At 45.3% G+C, this 25,563-nt stretch overlaps 1 protein-coding gene across 6 annotated transcripts in view; it reads left to right on the forward strand.

Moving 5' to 3' along the window:
- The window catches only part of PACC1 (proton activated chloride channel 1), a 180,968-nt gene that overhangs the window by 146,621 nt on the left and 8,784 nt on the right, over positions 1 to 25,563 (forward strand). For 3 of the 6 annotated variants that reach the window (XM_066261408.1, XM_066261407.1, XM_066261406.1), the window contains 2 exons: positions 23,202 to 23,436; positions 24,518 to 24,669. In XM_066261408.1, the coding sequence (XP_066117505.1) occupies positions 23,202 to 23,436; positions 24,518 to 24,669 (387 nt within the window). The remainder of the gene's footprint in view (positions 1 to 23,201; positions 23,437 to 24,517; positions 24,670 to 25,563) is intronic. The other 3 variants (XM_066261410.1, XM_066261405.1, XM_066261411.1) reach the window with 1 other exon arrangement.

The following is a 25,563-nucleotide window of genomic DNA, read 5'->3' on the forward strand; positions in this document are numbered from 1 at the left end:
AAAAGTCAGCAACCATGGGGTCATGTCTGTGATCCCACGTTCAAGCTGGTGAACCCACACCCAAGCTGGATACCTCAGGGTTTCAAACTTGGGTCCTCAGCATCCCAGCTGACACTATCTACTGCGCCACCATCTAGTCAGTCAGGCTCAATCAGATCTTCTTTTATTGTCATTAGGAACTGGAATCTTAAGCACTAATGCTCACTCTGTCATGTCGAGAAAGCACTGATAGGAGTCAGGACTTCAGGACCCTTGTTCAGGACCCTTGTTCTAATTGTGCCAGTTCAGGCTCTGGGACCTGGATCACCTCATAGGAATGGGGTTGGACCAGATGGCCTTTTAGTTCTCTACCAACTCTTTACAATTCTATTCAGTTGTTTTGCACCAAATCAGTCACTTCAGAGTTCTTTCCATTTTGTGATAATTTCAAACCTCGTTAAATGTAGGAACCTGGTACCTGTTGCCCCTGCAATTATGAGCAGCTCATGACAGTGAATGTGGCATGTTTTGAAGTGAACCCTTGGTTCCACATGGACCATGGGAGCTGGGAGTGCCTTCAAAGCAAAACAGCTATGGTAGGGCCTTGTGCTCAGACCACCACTTTGGGTACAGGGCCACAGTACCCAGCTACATGTGACTGATCAGTACCTGAGCCAAGTGAAGCCTTCTGTGGACTGGGCACAAACAAGGGCATTATCTTGTGACCTGTCTAATGGGGCACCCTATACAGGATACTGTGGGACGGGATCTGAACGCAAGACTCATGGGGGAGGACTTAGTAAAGTGGAGCAAGGGTGTGAGAGAAACATGGAGAGAAGGCAGATAGCAAAGCCACAAGGGAGCAGAAATTGACACAGACCCTAATAACAATAAGAAGCAGCAAAAGTAGAATCATCGACAAAGGAAGTTGGAAAAAAGTATTGCTTTAATTCCTTTGGGAGAACAACAGCTGCTCTGTATTTTGGTGGCTTAACTCTCAGCTGCCCAAGGAGATTTCTTGGGGCTCCCTGGTTCCTCATTTCTCTTTGTAACTGTGGAGGAAACATCGTTGTCTACAGTAACCTGTTCCTTCTGGCCTGAAGGAGCCTCATAGACTCTCCCAGACTTGGCACTCCTGTGGAAAGTAAAAACTTGCTAAAGTATTTTGCCAGAAATAGCAAGGCACACCAATATGTTTATAGTTTTACATGCCTGAAATGCACTGGTATTCTCTGACAAATTAAGGGTAGCTAGTTAGCACTACAAGGCTTAATTCATCTGTTCTTTGGGTTATTTATTCATTTAACAGACGTGGAAACATGCCTACTATGTGAAAGGCACTATGTTCCACTCTGCCTTTCATTATTATTAAGAGATTGTAATGCCATGGTGTTCATTTGTGCTGTCTTCATCATTGAGGTCTTCATTTTTTGTGGTGTAGAGGGTACTTGGTTCCTTTAGTAACAGTAATTCATTGAGTAGGCACTCTGTACTATAAAGCATTTTGCAACATTATCTCATATACTTACTTCTTTTAGACATCCTTTAAAACTGAAATGATTTCCTTTTCACATGGAGAAAGAGAGGCTTAGAAGCATTAAGTAGCTTGTCCTGGGTTAGAGTGGTTAGTAGCAGAGCTGGAACTTAGATCTCTCTGACTCTAAAGCTCATGCTTATAACGTCTGGGCTAGCTCTCTGATCTTTCCATTCAGAACGTTAATAAATAGTGAACATACTGTTTCTCTCAACGTCCTCCTGGTACCTTAGACATAATGCTGTGTGACTTCCTCCTCCATAGAGCCTTTGCTGATCTCTGCCTTTTTCTCCACACTCTTCATTCTTTCTCCCTTACTTTCTTTTTTTGTTGCTTCATTTTCGAGAGAGAGAGAGAGAAGCATTCATTTTGTTATTCCACTTAGTTGTGCGTTCATTAGTTGCTTTATGTACCCTGATCAGGGATTAAACCCACAACCATTTTGTTTCAGGATTATGTTTTAACTGATTGAGCTGACTGGCCAGGGCCCCCATTCTTTCTTCTGAGAAAAGGACAGCTCAGTTTTACATCGTCACATCCTTCTGAATTTCAGGACAGACCACTGATCCTTGTCTGTGAGTGTCTCCCTGAAGCACCTAGCACAAAGCCTTGCGTATAGAGTTGGTGCTTGATGCACGTTTGTGGAAGTAGAGAGGGAATGAGTCCTTATCAACCTAGGACACTGATAATTCTGTGTTGATCTTGCTTTTGTGCCTTTAAATAAAATAACATGAAATAATTATGACAAATACTCTAATATCTTTGTATTTAAAGTTATTTTTTCAAATTAAATTTATTGGAGTAGCATTGGCTAATAACATTATGTAAATTTCAGGTATACAGCTTCACAATACAACGTATGTATACATTATTGTGTGTTCACTTCCTGAAGTCTAGTCTCTTTCAGTCACCATGTATCTCATCCCCCGTACGCTCTTTGTCCTCCTTCCAACTCCCTTCCCCCGTAACTACCTTCTGTTGTCTGTGTCTGAGTTTGCATGTTTCCTGTTTGTTTTATATCCCACATACGAGTGAAATACAGATCTTGTCCTTTTCCTTCTGACTCATTTCACTTAGCATAGTACTCTCAAGATCCATCCATGTTGTTGCAAATGGCGATATTTTGTCTTTTTTATAGCTGAGTAGTAGTCCACTATATACATGTCATATATTCTTTAATTATCTATTGAAGGACGCTAGGCCGTTTCCATGTCTTGGCTGTTGTATATAATGCTGCGGTCAACATAGGGCTACATACATCTTTAGGAATGAAAGTGTTTTTACCTTCAATTATTAGTTTCTTTTTTTTAAAATTTACTTACAGTTGGCATGCAGTATTAAATAAGGTTCAGGCAGTATTCCAATACTGTCTAACCAAAAGTTAGACATTTGCATAACTTACTAAGTGATCCTCCTGGTAAGTCTAGTACCCACCTGACACCATACACAGTTATAATATTATTGACCATATTCCCTGTGCTGAACTTGACATCCCCATGACAATTTTGTAACTGCCAATTTGTACTTTTTAATCTCTTTATCTTTTTCACCCGACTCCCCACCCCCCCATCAATTTGTTCTCCATATCTCTGAGTCTGTTTCTGTTTTTTCCTCATGTTTAGATTCCACTTATAAGTGAAATCATATGGTATTTGTCTTTCTCTATCTGACTTACTTCACTTAGCATAAGACCCACTGAGTCCTTCCATGTTGTCACAAATGGTAAGATTTTGTTTTTTTTATGGCCGAATAATATTCTGTTGTAAATATGTACCACTTCTTTATCCAGTCATCTATCAGTGGACTCTTAGGTTGCTTCCATATCTTGGCTATATACATAATCCTGCAGTGAACATAGGGATGGATGCATGGATCTTTTTGAATTAGTGTTTTGGATTTCTTCGGATAAATACCCAGAAGTGAAATTACTTGGGTCATATGATAGTTTTATTTTTAATTTTTTTGAGGAACTTCCATATGGCTACACCAATTTGTAATCCCACCAGCAGTGCATGAGTGTTCCTTTTCTCCACATTTTTCCCAATACTTGTTGTCTGTTAATTTATTGATGATAGCCTTCTGACAAGTGTGAGGTGATGTATCATGTGGCTTTCATTTGTATTTCTCTTATGGTTGTTGATGTTAAGTATCTTTTCATGTGTTTATTGGTCATACGTATGTCCTTTTTGGAGAAATGTTTATTTAGGCTCTCTACCCATTTTTAAATTGGATTGTTAGTCTTTTTGGTGAGAAGTTGTATGAGTTCCTTATACAGTTTGAATATTAACCCCCTATTGGACATATCATTGGGGAATATCTTCTCCCATTTTAGTAGGTTGTATTTTCATTTTATTGATGGTTTGCTTTGCTGTGAAAACACTTTTTAGTTTGATGGAGTCCCATTTGTTTATTTTTTCTTTTGTTTCCCTTGCTCAAGGAGACACCCAAAAAAATATTACTAAGAGTGATGTCAGAGAATTTACTGCCTGTATTTTCTTGTAAGAGTTTTATGGTTTGGCGTTTAGAGTTAAATCTTTAATTCATTTTGAGTTTATTCTTGTTTATGGTGTAAGAAAATAGTCTGGTTTTTTATATTATTTTTTTGTGGGTTTCTTTGCGTTTACCTGTCCAATTTTGCCAATAGTAGTTATTAAAGAAACTGTCTTCTCCTATTGTATAGTCTTACCTCCTTTGTCATAGAGTAATTGACTGTCTAGGCCAGGAGTAGTCAAACTTTTTATACCTACCGCCCACTTTTGTATCTCTGTTAGTAGTAATATTTTCTAACTGCCCACCAGTTCCACAGTAATGGTGATTTATAATATAAAGTAGGGAAGTCACTTTACTTTATAAAATTTATAAAGCAGAATTACAGCAAGTTAAAGCATATAATAAAAATTACTTACCAAGTACTTAATGTTGGATTTTCGCTAAGTTTGGCAGAATTAAATCTTTATAAAACAACTTACTATAGTTAAATCTATCTTTTTATTTATACTTTGGTTGTTCCTCTACCGCCCACCATCAAAACTGGAACGCTCACTAGTGGGCAGTAGGGACCAGGTTGACTACCACTGGTCTAGGCATAGGTTTATTTCTGGGCTCTGTTCTGTTGCATTAATCTATTTATCTGTTTTTATGACAGTACCATGCTGTTTTGATGACTATAGCCTTGTTGTTTTTTGTTGTTGTTGTTGTTTATAGAGACAGAGAGTCAGAGAGAGGGATAGATAGGGACAGACAGGAATGGAGAGAGATGAGAAGCATCAGTCATTAGTTTTTTATTGCAACACCTTAGTTGTTCATTGATTGCTTTTTCATATGTGCCTTGACCATGGGGCTACAGCAGACCGAGTAACCCCTTGCTCAAGCCAGCGACCTTGGGTCCAAGCTGGTGAGCTTTGCTCAAACCAGATGAGCCCATGTTCAAGCTGGCGACCTTGGAATTTCAAACTTGGGTCCTCTGCATCCCAGTTCGACGCTCTATCTACTGCGCCACCACCTGGTCAGGCTTGTAGTGTATTTTAATATCAGGCAGCGTGATACCTTCGCCTTTCTTCTTTCTCAAGATTGCTTTGGCCATTGGTCTCTTGTGGTTCCATATAAATTTGAGGATTATGTTTTCTAGTGTAAGAAAAATGCCATGGATGTTTTGATAGGGATTGTATTTAATTATTTAGGTAGTAGGTACATTTTGACAATGTTAACTTTTCCTATCCATGAGCATGGTATAGACTTTTATTTTTATCTTCTTCAGTGTCATAATTTTTTGAGTATGGGTCTTTTACCTTCTTGGTTAAATCTATTCCTAGATATATTTTTAATCAATTGTAAATGGAATTGTTTTCTTATTTCTGTGATAGTTTTGTTGTTGGTATTAAAAGCACCTGATTTCTGAATATTATTTTTGCATCCTGCTACTTTACTGAATTTATCAGTTCTAATAATGTTTTGGTAGAATCTTTTTTTTTTTTTTTTGTATTTTTCTGAAGCTGGAAACGGGGAGAGACAGTCAGACAGACTCCCACATGCGCCCGACCGGGATCCACCCGGCACGCCCACCAGGGGCGATGCTCTGCCCACCAGGGGGCAATGCTCTGCCCCTCTGGGGCATCACTCTGCCGCTACCAGAGCCACTCTAGCGCCTGGGGCAGAGGCCAAGGAGCCATCCCCAGCGCCTGGGCTATCTTTGCTCCAATGGAGCCTCGCTGCGGGAGGGGAAGAGAGAGACAGAGAGGAAGGAGGGGGGGGTGGAGAAGCAAATGGGTGCTTCTCCTATGTGCCCTGGCCGGGAATCGAACCTGGGTCCCCCGCATGCCAGGCCAACGCTCTACCGCTGAGCCAACCGGCCAGGGCCTGTTTTGGTAGAATCTTGATGGTTCTCTCTCTGTAGTATTATATCACCTGCAAATAATGATAGTTTTACTTCTTCCTTTCCAATTTGGATGCCTTTTATTTCTTTTTCTTGTTTGATTGCTGTTGCTAGGACTTCCAGTACTATGTGGAATTGAAGTGGGGAAAGTGGCTTTCAGCTTGGAGCAGGCATAGGTGCAACTTTCTTTGGTCATCCTGAATCTGGGTTTATCCAACACCTGCTGCCTCCACCACGCTGCTGAAGTTCAACCCCAAGGAGATCAAAGTCATATGCGTGAAGTGTACCCATGTGAAGTCAGTGCCCCCTCTGCCCTGGTTCCTAAGATAGACTCCCTGGGTCTGTCTCCAAAAAAGGTTGGTGATGATATTGCCAAAGCATCCAATGATTGGAAGGGTCTGAGGATTACAGTGAATCTGACCATTCAGAACAGATAGGCCCAGACCTGCCTCTGTCCTGATCATCAAGGCCCTCAAAAAACTGCCGACAGACAGAAAGAGGCAAAAAAAAAAAAAAAAGTATTATTAAGCACAGTGGAAATATTCCACTTTTGATGAGATTGTCAACATTGATAGGTGCAGCATTGATCTTTAGCTAGAGAGCTCTGGAACCATTACAGAGGTCCTAGGGACAGCCCAGTCTATGGGCTGTAACGTTGATGCCTGCCCGCATCATAGATGACATCAATACTGGTGCAGTGGAATGCCCAGCTAGTTAAGACCTTTAAAGAAAAGTACTTCAATTAAAGATCATTTGACAGCCGAAAGATAAAGTCGTAAAAGCTAACATTCTTGTCTTGTTTCTTATCTTTTATAAATTGAATTTATTGAGAGTGACTGTGGTTGTCTGTTCCTGATCTTAAAGGAAAAGCACTTTAAGCTTTTTACTGTTGAGTAAGATGTTCACTGTGGGTTTGTCATATATGGCCTTTGTTATATTGAAATATGTTTCCTCTATTCCCACTTTGCTGAGAATTTTTCATCGTAAATGGATGTTGAATTTTGTCAAATGCTTTTTCTACATCTGCTGATATGATCATGACTAACATGCTTTGTTTTGTTTTTGTGGTGTATTATGTTAATTTGTGGATATTGAACCAACTTTGCAGAACAGGGATATACCCCACTTGATTGTGGTATATGATCTTTTTTATTTATTGCTGAATTTAGTTTCCTAATATATTGTTGAAGACTTTTGTATATGTGTTCATTAAGGGTATTGGCCTGTAATTTTTTTGTAGTGTCTTTGTCTGGTGGTGTTATAAGAGTAATGTTGGCCTTGTATGATGAGTTTGGGAGTCTTCAGTTTTTTAAATACACTGTTCACAAAAACTAGGGGATATTTTATCACTTCATACTCATTTTGAAATATCCCCTAATTCTGCTCACAAAAATTAGGGATATTTCTATCACTTCATATTCATTTTGAAATATCTCCTAATTTTTGTGAGCAAGATGGTTAGAAAAGGATAGGTATTCTTTTTTGAATGCTTGGTAAAATTAACCAGTGAAGCCATCTGGTTCTGGACTTTTGTTTGTTGAAAGTTTGTTATTTTTACAGAGACAGAGAAAGAGTCAGACAGAGGGATAGAGACAGACAGACAGGAACAGAGAGAATGAGAAGCATTAATCATCAGTTTTTTGTTGCAACACCTTAGTTGTTCATTGATTGCTTTCTCATATGTGCCTTGACCGTGGGCCTTCAACAGACTGAGTAACCCCTTGCTCAAGCCAGCGACCTTGGATCCAAGCTGGTGAGGCCTGCTCAAACCAGATGAGCCTACGCTCAAGCTGGTGACCTCAGGGTCTCAAACCTGGGTCCTCTGCATCCCAGTCCAATGCACTATCCATTGCGCCACCGCCTGGTCAGGTGGAAGTTTTTTGATTACTGATTTGATTTCATTAGTAGTTCCTGGTCTGTTCAGTTTCCCTGATTTAGCCTCAAAACACTGTATGTTTTTAGAAATTTATTTCCTCTAGGTTGTCCAATTTGTTGGTATATAATTGTTTGTAGTATTTCCTTATAATCCTATTTATTTCTGTGGTGTAGGTTGTCAGTACTCTTCCATTTCTGATTTTAGTTGTTTGGGCCCTCTTTTTTTCTAAGGAGTCTGGCTAAATGTTTATTAATTTTGTTTATTTTTTCAAAGAACCAGCTCTTGGTTTTATTGATCTACTCTATTGTTTTGTAAGATTTTAGTTTATTTCCACTCTGATCTTCATTATTTTCTTCCTTCTACTCACTTTCAACTTTGTTCGTCATTTTCTACTTCCTTTATGTATAAAATTAGATTGTTCAGTTGCATTTTTCTTGTGACTTGGGGTAGGCCTACATTGCTGTGAATTTCTCTCTCAACTGTTTTTTACTCTGGCTCATAGATTTTTGGGTCGTTATGTTTTCATTTGTCTCAGGGTATCTTTGATTTCTTCCTTAATCTCATTATTAATCCATTTATTGTTTAGTAGCTTGGTATTTAGCCTCTGTGTTTATGTATGTTTCAGTTTTCTTCTTATAATTGATTTCTAGTTTCATGCTATTGTAATCTGATAAGATGCTTAAAATGATTTTAATCTTATTAAATTTGAGACTTGTGGCCTAATATGGTCTGTCTTAGAAAATGTTCCATGTGCATTTGAAAAGAATGCATATGCTGCTGCTTTTAGGTGAAATGTTTTAAAAATATAAATTAAATCTATATACTCTAAATTGCTGTTTAAAGCTTCTGTTTCCTTGTTGATTTTCTGTCTAGCCCTGGGGTAGTCAACCTTTTTATACCTACCGCCCACTTTTGTATCTCTGTTAGTAGTAAAATTTTCTAATCAACCACCGGTTCCACAGTAATGGTGATTTATAAAGTAGGGAAGTCACTTTACTTTATAAAACTTATAAAGCAGAGTTACAGTAAGTTAAAGCATATAATAATAATTACTTACCAAGTACTTTATGTCGGGTTTTCACTAAGTTTGGCAGAATCTTTATAAAACAACTTACTATAGTTATATCTATCTTTTTTTTTTTTTTTTTTTTTTTTTTTCATTTTTCTGAAGCTGGAAACAGGGAGAGACAGTCAGACAGACTCCCGCATGCGCCTGACCGGGATCCACCCGGCACGCCCACCATGGGGCGATGCTCTGCCCACCAGGGGATGATGCTCTGCCCATCCTGGGTGTCGCCATGTTGCGACCAGAGCCACTCTAGCGCCTGAGGCAGAGGCCACAGAGCCATCCCCAGCGCCCGGGCCATCTTTGCTCCAATGGAGCCTTGGCTGCGGGAGGGGAAGAGAGAGACAGAGAGGAAAGCGCGGCGGAGGGGTGGAGAAGCAAATGGCGCTTCTCCTGTGTGCCCTGGCCGGGAATCGAACCCGGGTCCTCCGCACGCTAGGCCGACGCTCTACCGCTGAGCCAACCGGCCAGGGCCCCAGTTATATCTATCTTTTTATTTATACTTTGGTTGCTCCGCTACCGCCCACCATGAAAGCTGGAACGCCCACTAGTGGACGGTAGGGACCAGGTTGACTACCACTGGTTTAGATGATCTATTCATGGATAACAATGGGGTGTTAAAGCCCCCTACTCTGAGTGTATTACTGTTGATCTCTCCCTGTATGTACATCAATATTTGCTTTGTTTATTGAGGTGTCCCCATATTGGGCATGTAAATATTTATAGGAATTATATATGTTTGTTGAATTGATACCTTTATCATGATGAAAGATCCGTCTTAGTTTCTTGTTATACCCCTTGAGTTAAAGTCTGTTTTGTCTGATATAGGTATTGCTACCCCAGCCTTTTCTTCTTTTCATTCTATATGCATAAAATATCTCTTCTATTCTTTTACTGTCAGTCTGTGTGTGTTTTCATCTCAGATGGATCTCTTGTAGGCGGCATATGTACAGGTTTTGTTTTCTTATATATTTAGCTACCCTATGTCTTTTGACTGGAACATTTAATATATTTACACTTAAAGTAATTATTGATATGTATGTAATTACTGATAGGTATGTAGTTATTGGCATATTATTGTTTTCTAATTGTTTTTATAGTTCTGTTCCTTATGTTGCTCTCTTGTATGTTGACGATTTTCTAGTTTTGTGTTTATATTTCTTTACTCTTTATTTTTTGTATATCTTTTCGTAGATTTTTGGTTTGTTGTTACCTTGTGCTTATATACTGAGCTACGTTTGTAGCAAACCATTTCAAGTTGATGGTCACTTAAGTTTCAACACATTCTAAAATCACTACAGTTTTTACTCATCCCTCCACGTTTATGTTTTTGTCATTATCTTTTGTTTGTGTGCTCTCTTTATCCCTTGTTTTGTTGTAGTTATACATAATCTTCCTACTTTTGTCTTTTAACCTTTATACTAGCTTTATAGTCAGTTGATTCACTGCTTTTACTGTTTGTCTTTGACAGTGAGAATTCTTTTCTTTTTTGTATTTTCTTTCTCACATTTTTAATGTTATCTTCAAAAAGTTCCTTTGACATTTCTTGTAAGACTGGTTTAGTGGTGATGAACTTCTATAGCTTTTTCTTGTCTGGAAGATGATCTCTCCTTCAGTTCTAAATGATAGCCTTATTGGATAGAAGAATTTTCTGATAGGTCTTTGTCTTTCATCTCTTTGAATATTTTATGCTATTCCCTCTGGCCTGCTAAGTTTCTGTTGAGAAATCAGCTGACAGTCTTATGGGAGCTCCCTTTTACATAACTCATTGCTTTTTCTCTTGCTGTTTTTAAGATTTTCTCTTTTACCTTTTGCAATTTAATCATGATGTATCTTGGTGTGGGCCTCTTTTGGTTCATCTTGTTTGGGACTCTTTTTCCTTCCTGGACTTGTATTTTCATTTTCTTCACCAGATTAGGGAAGTTTTCTATCATTATTTCTTAAAATAGTTTTTTTTTTTTCTTTTCCAAGTGAGAAGAGAGGAGATAGACTCCTGCATGTGCCCTGACCAGGATCCATCTAGCAACCCCTGTCTGGGGCCAATTCTCTGCCTATCTGGGGCCATGCTCATAAATGAGCTATTTTTAGCACCTGAGGCAGAGGCACCATGGAGCCATCTCAGCACCCGGGCTGATGTGCTCAAATCAATCAAGCCAAGGCTACAGGATGGGAATAGAGAGAGAAAATGGGAGAAAGAGAGAAGGGGAGGGGAGGAGAGGAGGAGCAAATGTTTGCTTCTCCTTTGTGCCCTGACTGGGAATTGAACCTGGGACATCCACATGCCGGGCCAAACTCTACCATGGAACCAACTGGCCAGGCCCTCAAATACTTTTTCATTACCGTTCTCTCATCTCCTGGTACCCACTGTGATGCAAATGTTGATACACTTGATGTTGTCCCAGGTCCCATAAACTCTCCTAGTTTAAAACAATTTTTATTCTCTTTTTGCTGTTCTGATTCACTGATTTGATCCTTGCTTCATTTAATCTGCTCTTGATTCACTCTAATGTCTTCATTTCCATTGTATTCTTTATTTCTGACTGGTTCTTTTTTATGTTTTCTATCTCTTCATTGAAATTCTCACTGTGTTCATTTATTTTTCTCCTAAATTCATTGAGTATTCTTTTTTGTATTTTTCCGAAGTTAGAAGTGGGGAGGCAGTCAGACAGACTCCTGCATGTGCCCAACCAGGATTCACCCAGCATGCCCACCAGGGGGCGATGCTCTGCCCATCTAGGGTGTTGCTCTGTTGTGGCCAGAGCCATTCTAGCACCTGAGGCAGAGGCCATGGAGCCGTCCTCAGTGCCAGGCAAACTTGGCTCCAGTGGAGCCTTGGCTGCGGGAGGGGAAGAGAGACACAAAGAGGAAGGAGAGGGGGAGGGGTGGAGAAGCAGATGGGCGCCTCTCCTGTTTGCCCTGACCGGAAATCAAACCTGGGACTTCCACACGCTGGGCCGATGCTCTACTGCTGAGCCAACTGGCCAGGGCTGAGTATTCTTATAACCAGTGTTTTGAACTCTGTATTTGGTCAGTTGCTTATGTCCATTTTGTTTATTTTTTTCCTGGAGTTTTGTTCTGTTCTTTCAGTTGGAACATGTTTGTCTCCTCATCTTGGCTACCTCCCTGTGTTATGTATTAGGTAGATTTGCTACATCCTCTGGTCTTGGTAAAGTGGCCTTATATAGTTGGTGTCCTGTGGGACCCAGTCGCACAGTTTACCTGGTCACCTAAGCCAGGTGCTCCTGGGCTGTTCCTTGTATGGGTTCTGTGTTCTCTTGTTTCAGATAAACCTTGATTGCTGTTGGTGTGTTAGTGGTTGGGATTGACCCTATGGCTGACTGGCTTTTAGGGCTGTTCCTGACTACAATGGATGAGCTGTTGTGTAGGGGCTGACTCCATAGAGCAGGATCACATTAGTGGAGCTCTGGTGCCAGCTGAGTCTGACCTTCAGGTGTGTCATTTGTGGAGCTGGCCGGATGGTGCTCTATTGTGTGCTGAAATTGGCCACTGGTGTGTTAGTTCTGGAGCCTCTTGGGAGGGGTTACAGTGTTAAGGCAGTGTCAGCCAACATTTGTGCTGGGCTTGTGTTCTCTTGCTATGAGCTGCAGAGTGATCTGTGGTTGGTTGCCACTTGCATTGGCCCTGGAGGCACTTGGGTCAGAGGCAATGCTGTGAACCAAGACCAGTTGCCACTGGTGTTAGCTTTGGGACACTTTTGTGGGCACCACAATGTGATCTGAGTCAGCTGCCTCTTGTGTCAGGCTTGTGGCTAATTAGTTGAAGCTACCCTCCAGGTCAATCTAGCTGCCACTTATGCCAGGCTTGGGACCGCCTGATGGGAGTTCCAGTTCAAGTTGAGACCAGTCCTGCTTGTGGTAGACCTGGGGACACTTAGCCAAAGCTATAAGGTACACCAAGGCCAGCCCCTGCTGGTTTGGGGTTTGTGCATCTCTGAGAGATTTGGGGAAGGACGAGTGTAAGCCACGGCAGGCTTCCTGTGTGTGCAGAACAGCTTGGGCCGGGTTCAGGGACCTGGGTGGGGTCTTTGGGAATCACCAGGGAGGGGTGGATGATGTTAGCCAGATTAATAGAGAGCACACATTTGGCGCCTTGCTGGCCATGTTGGGGAGGAACTCAACAAAGGAAAGGTAGTGGCTGCCAGTACTTCTGTCCCTGGAGAGAGCTGTCCTGACCCCTGTTCCTCCAGCCCTCATCCTGAAACTAGTCAACTCAGTCCCTCCTTGTATGTCCTTGGGGCTATTAGAGCTGCTACCCCTGCACTGAAGCATAAATTGTGTGAGTTTCTGAGTGAGTATATCCGTGTGGGGCCCCTTAAGAGGAGTGCATAGGTCTCCAGCAGCCCTGTCTCACTCCTCACTGGTTTGCACAGCCGATGTTATGGGGACTCCTCTTCCCAGCACTGGTACTGCAGACTGTAGAGCCCAGTGTGGGGCTGGGACCCTCGCTCCTCAGGGACACTTCCACAGTGGAGATAACCCTCTTCATTCTTTTTTTAATTTTTTTTATTTTCTGAAGTTGGAAATGGGGAGGCAGTCAGACAGACTCCCACATGCGCCGACTGGGATCCACACGGCACACCCACCAGGGGGCGATGCTCTGCCCATCCGGGGAGTTGCTCTGTTGCGACCAGAGCCACTCTAGCGCCGGAGGCAGAGGCCATGGAGCCATCCTCAGCGCCCGGGCCATCTTTGCTCCAATGGAGCCTTGACTGCGGGAGGGGAAGAGAGAGACAGAGAGGAAGGAGAGGAAGAGGGGTGGAGAAGCAGATGGGCGCTTCTCCTGTGTGCCCTGGCTGGGAATTGAACCCGGGACTCCTGCACGCCAGGCTGACGCTCTGCCACTGAGCCAACCGGCCAAGGCCTGCCCTCTTCATTCTTAATTGCCATGTTATGGGTGTGGGACCTCCTCGTCTACCCCTCCACCCTTCCACCCCTCCACCCCTTCTACCAATCTTGACGTGCTTCTTTTTTCTCTAGTTGTAGGACTTCTCTTCCGCTAGTCTTCAGGTGGTTCTTAGTGAGGTTTGTTCTATAACGTAGTTGTAATTTTGATGTGGTTATGGGAGGAGGTGAGCACAGCACTTACCTCCTCTTCCTTCTTGACCAGTTCTCCCTCTTGTTACCTTTTTCTTGAAATCTGTTTTGTCTGACATAAGTGTGGCAACACCTGCTTTTCTCTGGGTGCCATTTGCTTGAGGTATCATCCTCCGCCTTTCCACTTTGAGGCTGTTTGTCTTTGGAGCTGAGACGAGTCTCCTGCAGGTAACATATAGTAAGGCCTTGTTTTTTAATCCATCTCACTACTCTGTTGACTTCATTTCTATCCAGGGTGATTACTGATAAATGAGGATTTACTGCAGCCATTTTGCCTTTTTTCTGGTTGCTCTGTGCCTTGATCGCTGCTTTCCCCTAGTGATTCTGCTATTTTAGTTTGGCTGTTTTCTATTTTCTGGATTTTTTTCCTGTTTCCTCCTCCTTAGCTGATTTATGTTTTGTGTTTACCATCAGGTTTGTGTAAAATATCTCATGCGTACAATAGATGTACGCATTGATTGCCCCTTACCTTCATTCACCTGTAGCCATTCAGTCCCCTTTGCTCGTCCCCTTTATGATTTTGTCACCACAAATTATCCCTTTTAATGTTGTATATTCAATACCAAATTGCTGTTATAATTATTTTTTAAATTTTATTTATAAAATTAAATTTAATGGTATGACATTGATCATTAAGAGTACATAGGTTTCAGGTAAACATTACTATAGCATGTGAACTCTTGATTGTATTGTGTGCCCATCACCCGAAGTCAAATCATTTTCCATCACCTTTTATTTGTCCCTCTTTACTCCCCTCCCCCCCTTGCCTGTTATAATTATTTTTAACACCATACGCCCCCCTTAACCTTTTGTTATAATTGTTTAATAGCCTATTCTGAAGTAGAGCTGTAGTTTCCTGCTTCTGTTAATCTCTTTACCGAAGTACTGTATACTTTTGAATTTTTGTGTTTGGTTAGAAGAGCTCCTTTAAACATTTGTTTGTCTGCAAAGCCTTTGTTTCTCCTTCATATCTAAAGGTTGACTTTGTTGGATATATTATCCTTGGTTGATGGTTTTTTTCTTTTAGTAGTTTGAATTTTCTTTATACTTTCTCCTGTCTTGTAAGGGTTCTACTGAGAAATCTGATGATAATGGGGATTCTTATGTAGGTTAGTGTTTTCACCTTGGCTGCACTGAGAATTCCTTTTGTTATTAATTTTTGCCAGTTTGCAGAAAATGTATCTTGGAGAAGGTCTTTTTTTGCATTGATATGATTAGGTTGTGTTTTTAGCTTCCTCTGAAGTCCAGTTCTTTTCATAGGGTTTGGGAAGTTCTCATCAATTATTTCTTTGAGTAGGCTCTGTGTTTTCTTCTTCATCTTTCTCCTTTTGGTATGCCTATTGTTCTTAGATCTTTAGGTGGCTTTTTCTAATATAGTATATATAATTCTTGTTCATTTATTTATTTATTATTTTTTGTATTTTTCTGAAGTTGGAAATGGGGAGGCAGTCAGACAGACTCCCGCATGCGCCCATCTGGGGGCATTGCTCTGTTGCAACCAGAACCATTCTAGCGCCTGAGGCAGAGGCCATGGAGCCATCCTCAGCGCCCATGCAAACTTTGCTCCAATGGAGCCTTGGCTGCAGGAGGGGAAGAGAGAGAAGAAGGAGAGGGGGAGGGGTGGAGAAGCAGATGGGTGCCTCTCCTGTGTGCCTTGGCCGGGAATCGAACCTGGGACTCCTGCACGCCAGGCCGACGCTCTACCACTGAGCCAACCGGCCAGAGCCTCTTTCTTTTTTTTTTTTTTTTTTCATTTTTTTTCTGAAGCTGGAAACAGGGAGAGACAGTCAGACAGACTCCCTCATGCGCCCGACCGGGATCCACCCGGCACGCCCACCATGGGGCAACGCTCTGCCCACCAGGGGGCGATGCTCTGCCCATCCTGGGCGTCGCCATGTTGCGACCAGAGCCACTCTAGCGCCTGAGGCAGAGGCCACGGAGCCATCCCCAGCGCCCGGGCCATCTTTGCTCCAATGGAGCCTTGGCTATGGGAGGGGAAGAGAGACAGAGAGGAAAGCGCGGCGGAGGGGTGGAGAAGCAAATGGGCGCTTCTCCTGTGTGCCCTGGCCGGGAATCGAACCCGGGTCCTCCGCACGCTAGGCCAACGCTCTACTGCTGAGCCAACCAGCCAGGGCCCTCTTTCTTTTTTTTTTAACTCTTAGTTCTCTTCTTTCTCCTGGGTATTTCTAGGTTTCTGTTTTTGAGTTTACCAGTTGTCTCTTCTATCTAGAATGCTCTGTTTTTAGTGCTCTCTAATGTAGTCCTGATCTCATATATTGAGTTCTTTAGCATCAGAATTTCTTTGTTTTTTTTAATAGTTTTGTCTTTGATAAAATACTACTTTTGTTCATTAATGTTATTAAGTTCACTGAACTACCTTTCTGAATTTTCTTGTATATTACTATTTTTTTCATAACTACAATCTTGAATTTGCTGTCATTCAGATCACAGCCTTTTATACCTTTGAGTTCAGTTTTTGGAGTCTTTTCATTTTGTTTCTATGCTACCAAGTTTCCTTGATTGTTCATGTATTTGATGGATTATTTCTTTGTCTACATATTTTGAGGTAATGATCTCTTTCCTTGTGTAGATACTCTTTTGCTCTCAACAATTTAGCAGGTTTATAGGTAGACTTCTTTTTTTTTTTTTTTGTATTTTCTGAAGCTGGAAACGGAGAGAGACAGTCAGACAGACTCCCGCATGCGCCCGACCGGGATCCACCCGGCACACCCACCAGGGGGCGATGCTCTGCCCCTCTGGGGCGTCGCTCTGTTGCGGCCAGAGCCACTCTAGCACCTGGGGCAGAGGCCAAGGAGCCATCCCAGCGCCCGGGCCATCTTTGCTCCAATGAAGCCTCGCTACGGGAGGAGAAGAGAGAGACAGAGAGGAAGGAGAGGGGGAGGGGTGGAGAAGCAGATGGGCGCTTCTCCTGTGTGCCCTGGCCGGGAATCGAACCCGGGACTTCTGCACGCCAGGCTGATGCTCTACCACTGAGCCAACCGGCCAGGGCCGGTAGACTGCTTTCTTTTGTTTTCCGGTAGACGGTGCTACAGGGCAAGTTTTTGTTTTCTTTTACTTGCCCTTTTTGTGCCTGAGATCACTGTGGTGGTGTTTTGGTTAAGTGCACTGTATCCAGTGGGATGGTGGGTGTCCTCTCTGACCAGCTCACCTCGATCATGGGACACTGCCACTGTACTGGGGGAATGTTATGGGTGGTGTAGAACTTATTTAGTGAAATTCCAGAGCTACCTCCTTTATTCTTTTAAGACTTTATTTATTCAATTAGAGGAGTTGGGGGGGGGGGGAGAGAGAGAGAGAGACAAGGGGGAGGAGCAGGAAGCATCAACTCCCATATATGCCTTGACCAGGCAAGCCCAGGGTTTCGAACCGGCGACCTCAGTGTTCCAGGTTGACGCTTTAACCCACTGCTCCACCACAGGTCAGGCCTTTATTCTCTATTTTTGGCTTCACTGGGCTCTTCCAGGGCATGTGGGAGAGGAGGCAGGTTTGCCAACTCACAGCTCTGCCGCCCTGCCAGTAATGGCTGTCAGCTCCACTGTTTTGTTTAAAGCTTCCCAGCCACCCTACCTGGTTCTGTCACAAAGGGAAAGGAGAAGGGAGATAATGTTTTCTGGAAGGGAAACTGCTTCTGCCCCTCTTACACTGTAGGCCAGGGGTCCCCAAACTATGGACTGCGGGCCGCATGCAGCCCCCTGAGGCCATTTATCTGGCTCCCACTGCACTTCCGGAAGGGGCACCTCTTTCGTTGGTGGTCAGTGAGAGGAGCACAGGATGTGGGCGCAAAGCACGGTGTCACTCACGTACAGTACTACTTCCGGTGATGCGGGATGCACGCCTCACGGCTCCAGGAGCACGTCATATCACTTGTTATGGCTAGCAGTGACAAATATGGAACTGAACATTGACCATCTCATTAGCCAAAAGCAGGCCCATAGTTCCCATTGAAATACTGGTCAGTTTGTTGATTTAAATTTACTTGTTCTTTATTTTAAATATTGTATTTGTTCCCATTTTGTTTTTTTACTTTAAAATAAGATATATGCAGTGTGCATAGGGATTTGTTCATAGTTTTTTTTTATAGTTCGGCCCTCCAGCGGTCTGAGGGACAGTGAACTGGCCCTCTGTGTAAAAAGTTTGGGGACCCCTGCTCTAGGCCATGGTGTTAGGGCTGCAGCCTTACTGCTTTCCTGGTACCACATTTTTTGAAGCTGTGGTGGACACTGACCTGCATCTGCAGCACCATCCCCTGTCCCACCTTACCTACTCATTCCAGTATGCCCACCTGCAGACAGCTGGATGTGTGGATCTTTTAAACGTAGGGAATCCTTTTTTTTTTTTTTGTATTTTTCTGAAGCTGGAAACAGGGAGAGACAGTCAGACTCCCGCATGCGCCCAACCGGGATCCACCCGGCACGCCCACCGTGGGGCGATGCTCTGCCCACCAGGGGGCGATGCTCTGCCCATCCTGGGCGTCGCCATGTTGCGACCAGAGCCACTCTAGCGCCTGAGGCAGAGGCCACAGAGCCATCCCCAGCGCCCGGGCCATCTTTGCTCCAATGGAGCCTCGGCTTCGGGAGGGGAAGAGAGAGACAGAGAGGAAAGCGCGGCGGAGGGGTGGAGAAGCAAATGGGCGCTTCTCCTGTGTGCCCTGGCCGGGAATCGAACCCGGGTCCTCCGCACGCTAGGCCGACGCTCTACCGCTGAGCCAACCGGCCAGGGCAGGGAATCCTTTTTTGAGTTATAATTGTCCAACTTGTTGTAAATTAAAAATTTTTTTAAATTCATTTTAGAGAGGGGAGGGGGAGGAGAAGAGGGAGAGAAGGAGGAAGCATCAATTACTATATGTGCCTTGACTGGGCAGTCCCAGGGTTTTGAACCAGTGACCTCAGCATTTTAGGTTGATGCTTTATCCACTGCACCACCACAGGTCAGGAGCTTGCTGTAAATTTAAGGGGACAAACAGTGGAGTCTTCTCACTGTTCCATGATGCTGATGTCACTAAAGTCCATTTTTTTAATAGATAGCATATAGTTGGTTCTTGTTTTTCATCCATGCTGACAGTCTCTGCCTTTTGATTGGAGTGTTTGGTTCATTTACATTTAATGTAGTTATTGATGTGGTTGGATTTGGTTCTTCTATTTTGCTGTTTCCTATTTGTCTCATGTGGTTTTTGTTTCTCTGTTCTGCATTCGTGCAAATTATAAACCTTACCATATTGTTGTAGACATTTGCTTTAGACAATCTTAAATTTAAAATATATATAGTTTTTTTATATTTACCCAACTATTTAACATTTCAGTGATCTTTATTTCTTACTATACATTTGAAAGTTAGAAGCTAGTGTCATTTCCCTTTATCTTTTGGGATTTTCTTTAGAAGGTCTTGTACAGGTCTTGGTGATGAATTCTCTTAGCTTTTGTTTTTGAGTATATCTTTAGTTCACCTTCATTCATTTATTTATTTTTTTTAATTTTTTTATTTTACAGAGACAGAGTGAGTCAGAGAGAGGGATAGACAGGAACGGAGAGAGATGAGAAGCATCAATCATTAGTTTTTCATTGCGCATTGCAACACCTTAGTTGTTCATTGATTGCTCTCTCATATGTGCCTTGACCGTGGGCCTTCAGCTGACTGAGTAACCCCTTGCTCGAGCCAGTGACCTTGGATTCAAGCTGGTGGGCTTTTGCTCAAACCAAATGAGCCCACGCTCAAGCTGGCGACCTTGGGGTCTCGAACCTGGGTCCTCTGCATCCCAGTCCGACACTCTATCCACTGCGTCACCGCCTGGTCAGGCTCACCTTCATTTTTGAAAGTAAGTTTTACTAGTTCGTTTTATTTCTGGGTCATAGACAGCAGCACTTTAAAGATATTCCATTGTCTTTTGGCCTTCATTATTTCTGATCAAAAGTTACTTATCATTAGATATAATATTCTATATGTAATGTGTCTTTCTTTTTATTTCCAGGCTTATTTCAGGATTTTTGTCTTACCTTCTTATTGGCAGTTTGACTATGATTTGCCTAAGAGTGGTTTTCTTATTTATCCTTCTTGGTATATATTGAGCTTTTTGGATCTGCAAATTAATGTTTTTTTTTCTACAATTTTGGGATATTTGGGCTTCCCCCCCCCAAATACTCTTTGTGACCTGTTCTTTCTTCTGTGATCTTATGCTGCTGAGACACTGCAGTGTGTGTGTGTGTGTGTGTGTATATGTATATATATATATTTTTTTTTCAGCTTTAGGATTTCCATTTGGTTTATTTTTATCATTTCTAGTTCCCCTCTGTTCATTTTTTTTTTTTCTGAAGCTGGAAACGGGGAGATAGTCAGACTCCCCGCATGCACCCGACCGGGATCCACCCGGCCCACCAGGGGGCGATGCTCTGCCCATCCGGGGCGTTGCTCTGTCACGACCAGAGCCACTCTAGCGCCTGGGGCAGAGGCCACAGAGCCATCCCCAGTGCCCGGGCCATCTTTGCTCCAATGGAGCCTCGGCTGTGGGAGGGGAAGAGAGAGACAGAGAGGAAGGAGAGGGGGAGGGGTGGAGAAGCAGATGGGCGCCTCTCCTGTGTGCCCTGGCCGGGAATCGAACCCGGGACTTCAGCACGCCAGGCCGACGCTCTACCACTGACCCAACCGGCCAGGGCCTCATTCTTATGTATATAGTTTTCTTTTTTTTTTTTTCTTTTTTTTTTTATTCATTTTAGAGAGGAGAGGGAGAGACAGAGAGAGAGAGGGGGGAGGAACTGGAAGCATCAACTCCCATATATGCCTTGACCAGGCAAGCCCAGGGTTTCAAACTGGCGACCTCAGCACTTCTGGGTCGACGCTTTATCCACTGCGCCACCACAGGTCAGGCTCTTTGGGTTTTTTAAATGCTGTAAAGTTCCTGTCTGCTAATTGCAATATCTGGGTCATCTTGGCATTGGTTTCTATAAACTGCTCTTTTTTCTTTAGTATGGGTAGTTTTTTCTTGTCATTCCCTGTCTAGCGATTTTTAATAGAGCACTAGATATTATAAATGATACATTATGTGGCTTCTGAATTCTATTATGAATCTCTTAGGTAGTTAATGTGGCAAGGTTCAAGTTTCAAACTCCTGTGTCCTCTCCATTAGCAGCAATTGAAATCTCCACTCAGTTTAATTTCCCCCCCTTCTTTTCCAAGTGAGAGGAGAGGAGATAGACAGACTATGGCATGTGCCCCAACTGGGATACACCCAGCAAACCCCATCTGGGGCTGATGCTCTGCCTATCTGGGGCCATGCTTGCTACCAAGCTATTTTTAGCACCTGAGGTGGAGGCTTCACAGAGCCATCCTTAGCCCCTGGGGCCAGTGCGCTCAAACCAATTGAGCCATGGCTGTGGGAGGGCAACAGAGAGAAAGAGAATGGAGAAGGGTAGAGAAGCAGATGGTCACTTCTCCTGTGTGCCCTGACCAGCAATCAATCCTGGGACATCCACATGTTGGGCCGACTCTCTATCACTGAGCAAACCAGCCAGGGTGTCCATTCAGTTTTTTCGGTTACCAACTGCTGCTTTTTTGCTGGGCCACCTAGAATGTCTAGCCAAGAATTTGAACATATTTATTTGCAGATTTGAGGACTCACCCCACTATGTGTGACCCTCCCTTTTAGGGTTTCCCCATGACTTTCTGACTGCTCTGCCAGCCCTGAACTTGGTCCACTATTTCCTTGAATGATGCCTTATACACATTGGTGAGCACCTCAAGCCAGAAAGTTGCAAATTTACAAATCTCAGCAGGTGATGTTCTCGTCGTCATCTTCTATTTACTTATTTATGTATGTATGTATCAATGTATAAATATATATGTATGTGCCATTTTCTTCTTTCAAGAGTAGACTGTCTTCCATTGTCTGCCTTCTTTTGATCATTCTCTGGTACTTCAAATAAAATTTAAATATTTTGTCCAAATTTTATAGTGGTTATCTGTATGTAGAAGGGTGGTGTGACCAAGCTCCTCTGTCACTGGTGGGAGCCAGAAGCCAGCTACATATCTTTTTGAACTTACTTTCAGACTCCCTTCTATCCTGAGCCTTGTGCTCAGTTGCTGTGGGGGACCCAGGGTTTTTCCTCGGGACCCAGTTGCAGCCGAGGAGAGGCGGCACGAGGAACACTGTGGGATGTCGCCGTCAGCTAGGGCTGCTGCAGCAGCAATGTACCGCAGGCTGGGGCTTAAACAGAAGGTTTTTCTCAGTTCTGGAGGCTGGAAGTCCAAGGTCAGGGTGTCAGCAAGTTTGGTTTCTCTCACTTAAAGGTGTCAGCCTCTCCATGTGTCTTCCTGTGGCCTTTTCTCTGCGTGCGGCATCCCTGGTGTCTCTTCCCCTTCTTATAAAGACACTAGTACTATGGGGTTAGGGCTCCACCCATATGACTTCATTTAACTTTAATTACATCCTTAAACACTTTGTATCTAAATAGTCACACTGGGTGTTAGGGCTTCAGGGTATGAATGTTAGGGACCAGGAACACAGTTCAGTTTATAACAGAGTAATGGAGGCTGGGGCTGGTTTGCAAGCAGGCAGGAGAAGCAGAGCTGGGGTGGGGTGGGCATTAGCACACGTTTAGTCAGCCGTTCAGTCGGTCACCATGTAAATGCGGAATGCCGGCTGTGTTCCAGGCACAACATTGAAGGGCAAGGGGTCCAGTGTGGACAAAACTGGCCTGTGGCCCTGCTGTCACGGAGCTGAAAGCCTAGGGGGATCAAAAAACATGTAGACAGTGACCTTGCAGAGTGATGACAGGGCGCAAATGGATGCCTGGGAGCGCTGGGAAGGCGTGCCCAAATAACGTTAGGGGTCAGGACAGGCTTCCTCGGGGGCACGCCTTTCTAAACCGAAACCTGAAGGGTGAGTCAGGACCAGCTTGCAGGAGAAGGGCTCCGGCCAGGCTTCAGGGTGCAGGCACGCTGGAGGGGCAGAAGGCCACTCAGCACAGCCGGAGCTGGGAGGTGGGAGGTGAGGGGGGGGGGCTAAGGCCTGAGAGGTAGGTTGGCACAGGCTCCCTCGTTGGAATGCAACTGTCTGTCCCTCCTTCCCTTCAGGGTCCCCTTCCTGATAAGTCTATGAGTAGTCAGTGTAGATAGGGGCCCTGTATTATGGTTTGCGGGTGGAGGTGAGGCGGGCAGATCTGGTATGCAGTGACCTTGCCTCCTCGGTAAAGCAAGGGAGGGGCCTGGGGGTCGCCCACCTCCTGGGCCGCACCTGCCTCTGCACTCAGGGCCACGCTTTGCTGCTGTCCTCAGTCCTCGACAGCGAGTCTGCGGCCAGCAGCATCCGCGTCAGCAAGGCCTGCCTGAAGAACGTCTTCTCCGTGCTGCTCATCCTCATCTACCTGCTGCTCATGGCCGTGGCCGTCTTCCTGGTGTACCAGACCATCACGGACTTCCGAGAGAAGCTCAAGCACCCCGTCATGTCGGTGTCTTACAAGGAGGTGGATCGCTATGATGCCCCAGGTAGAGCCCGCTAGGGCAGGTCTCAGGGCCCAGGTCTGGGCACCATTTGCAAATGCTCCCTGAGCTGGCACTGCCACTGGAGTGGGGCATGACGGGAGGAGCCTGAGCTCAGCCTGGGTGTGGGGCACCCCCCCATCGCAGAGAGCCTGGAGTGGCCACTCAGAGGCGGGAAGGGCAGGGCGCTCTGCACAGAGGAGGGTGGGGCCCTGCCTGCCACGCCGTCCTCGCCTCCGCCCCAGCACGGGCCAGTCCCCGAGTGGGGCATCATCTCTGCTACAGGGCAGGGTGCTGGCCCTGGGTTCTGGGAGCCTGGGCCTGGCTGTGGAGGCATGAGCTCTGTGTGCTCAGGCTGTGCAGCAGGACGCCCAGGGACCCTCCGCTGGCCTGCTCACAGGGCAGAGCCTGGCCCAGGTCCTTGCTGCCTGGAGATTCTTAACAGGCGTGCAGGTCATGCTCCTGGCCTGTCTGCCCGTCTTGTGCCTGCTGCCCTCCTCTGTGCCTGCTCTGCCCTCTGTGAGTTACTTGCTTCTGGTCTCCTGGTCCCTGAGCCCCACCTGGGCCGAGGCCCTGCGCTGCTCCGCCGTTTCCGCCGCTGCACTGGAATAGCGCCCAGCAGCGGAGCCCGAACGAGGAGCTGGGCGGGGCCGAGGGAGAGGCTGTTAGGGGGAGACGTGCACACTTGGAGCTCCAGGCAGAGCAGGCGATGAGAGCGTGAGATCTGGGGAAGCCACGGCTGGGCCCCCCAGTGACGGCAGGTGGGTGCTGGTCCCAGGGGACTGGCTGCATCCCGAAGGCCCTCAGTGCACAGGGCGGGGTCTGGTGCAGGCGTGTGGGGGCAGCATCGCATAACAAACCTGGGAAGGGGCTCTGGGAGGAGCGCTGTGTCCTTATTAGAGCAGGGCCTCTAGGGGCCGGGGAGATGGCGTCCCACCTCGGCAACCCGTTTCTCTTCCCTCCTCTGCAGTCGCCAGGAGTCCTGAGTTTAGTTAGGTTGCTGGTGGGTGTGAAAGTGTGTGTGGTGACTGTAGGGATGTGGTTGGGGCTGTGCCCTTTGACCTGTGCTTTCCCCTTGTGCCCCCAGGTATTGCCCTGTACCCCGGTCAGGCCCAGCTGCTCAGTTGTAAGCACCATTATGAGGTCATTCCTCCTCTGAGAAGCCCGGGCCAGCCCGGGGACATGAACTGCACCACCCAGAGGATCAACTACACGGACCCCTTCTCCAACCAGACCCTGGTAGGTCCCCTCTGGGCCTGGGCAGCGTGCCCTGGACCCACACACCGGGGGCCCAGTCTTCTCTCTACTGGGCGGCCTCCATGTGTCTTTGGCTGTTCTGAGTGGGTTGTGTTCGTGGCTGGCTCACCTGCACTCAGGGAGGGCAGTGAGGCCTACAGCCTAGTCATAGTGGCCCCTGGGGACTCCCTACATCAGATAAGGTCCTGTTCTAGGCGGGACAAAGACAGGCTGCCGAGTGGGGCTGGTGTGTCTGGGAGCAGGTCCCCTACCTGACCTCAAAGGAATTGCCAGAGTATTTGTTGATAATGTCAATTCCCAGGTTCTGTGCGGGGCTGATCACAGGAGGTGAGGCCTGGGAATCTGTGTTTGAAATGAGCGTCGTAAAGCAGGAGTGCAGGTCTGGGAGCAGGGACCACGGTCCTGGCCCTGCGGTCACACGCAGCCACACAGCTCAGCGGAAGAGCGGCTGGTGAAGGCAGGAAGGGGATTCTGTATTTTTTCACATCTTCCCTTTGCATCCCGTATCCTTGTTGCAGAAAGGACTGAACAGGTTGAGTTGAGTTTCCCAGATCAGAGAGAGGAAGGAAGGGCTATCCGGGCAGAGGGCTCTGCGCCCAGACGACGGGGAGCGCGTGCACTGGGCTGGTGCTCCGGGCAGTTACCCGAGCTGCTGTGTCTGAGGGTCCGGTGCCCGCGCGGCGGGAGGTGGCGCTGTGGACAGAGCAGTGGCCGGGAGAGAAGCAGGCTGCGGGGCGGGGCTTGCTCTTCGGGGTGACAGGGAGCTCTGAGTGGCTCTTAAGGTGAATTGTGTTAGTATTATCCTAGGCTTCCTCCCAAAATCCTGCTGAGATGACCCCTACTTCTATAAAAGATAGAATAAAATATCCACAGTTG

The sequence above is a fragment of the Saccopteryx bilineata genome, chromosome 2 (assembly GCF_036850765.1).
Source record: "Saccopteryx bilineata isolate mSacBil1 chromosome 2, mSacBil1_pri_phased_curated, whole genome shotgun sequence".
Classification (NCBI taxonomy): Eukaryota; Metazoa; Chordata; class Mammalia; order Chiroptera; family Emballonuridae; genus Saccopteryx; species Saccopteryx bilineata.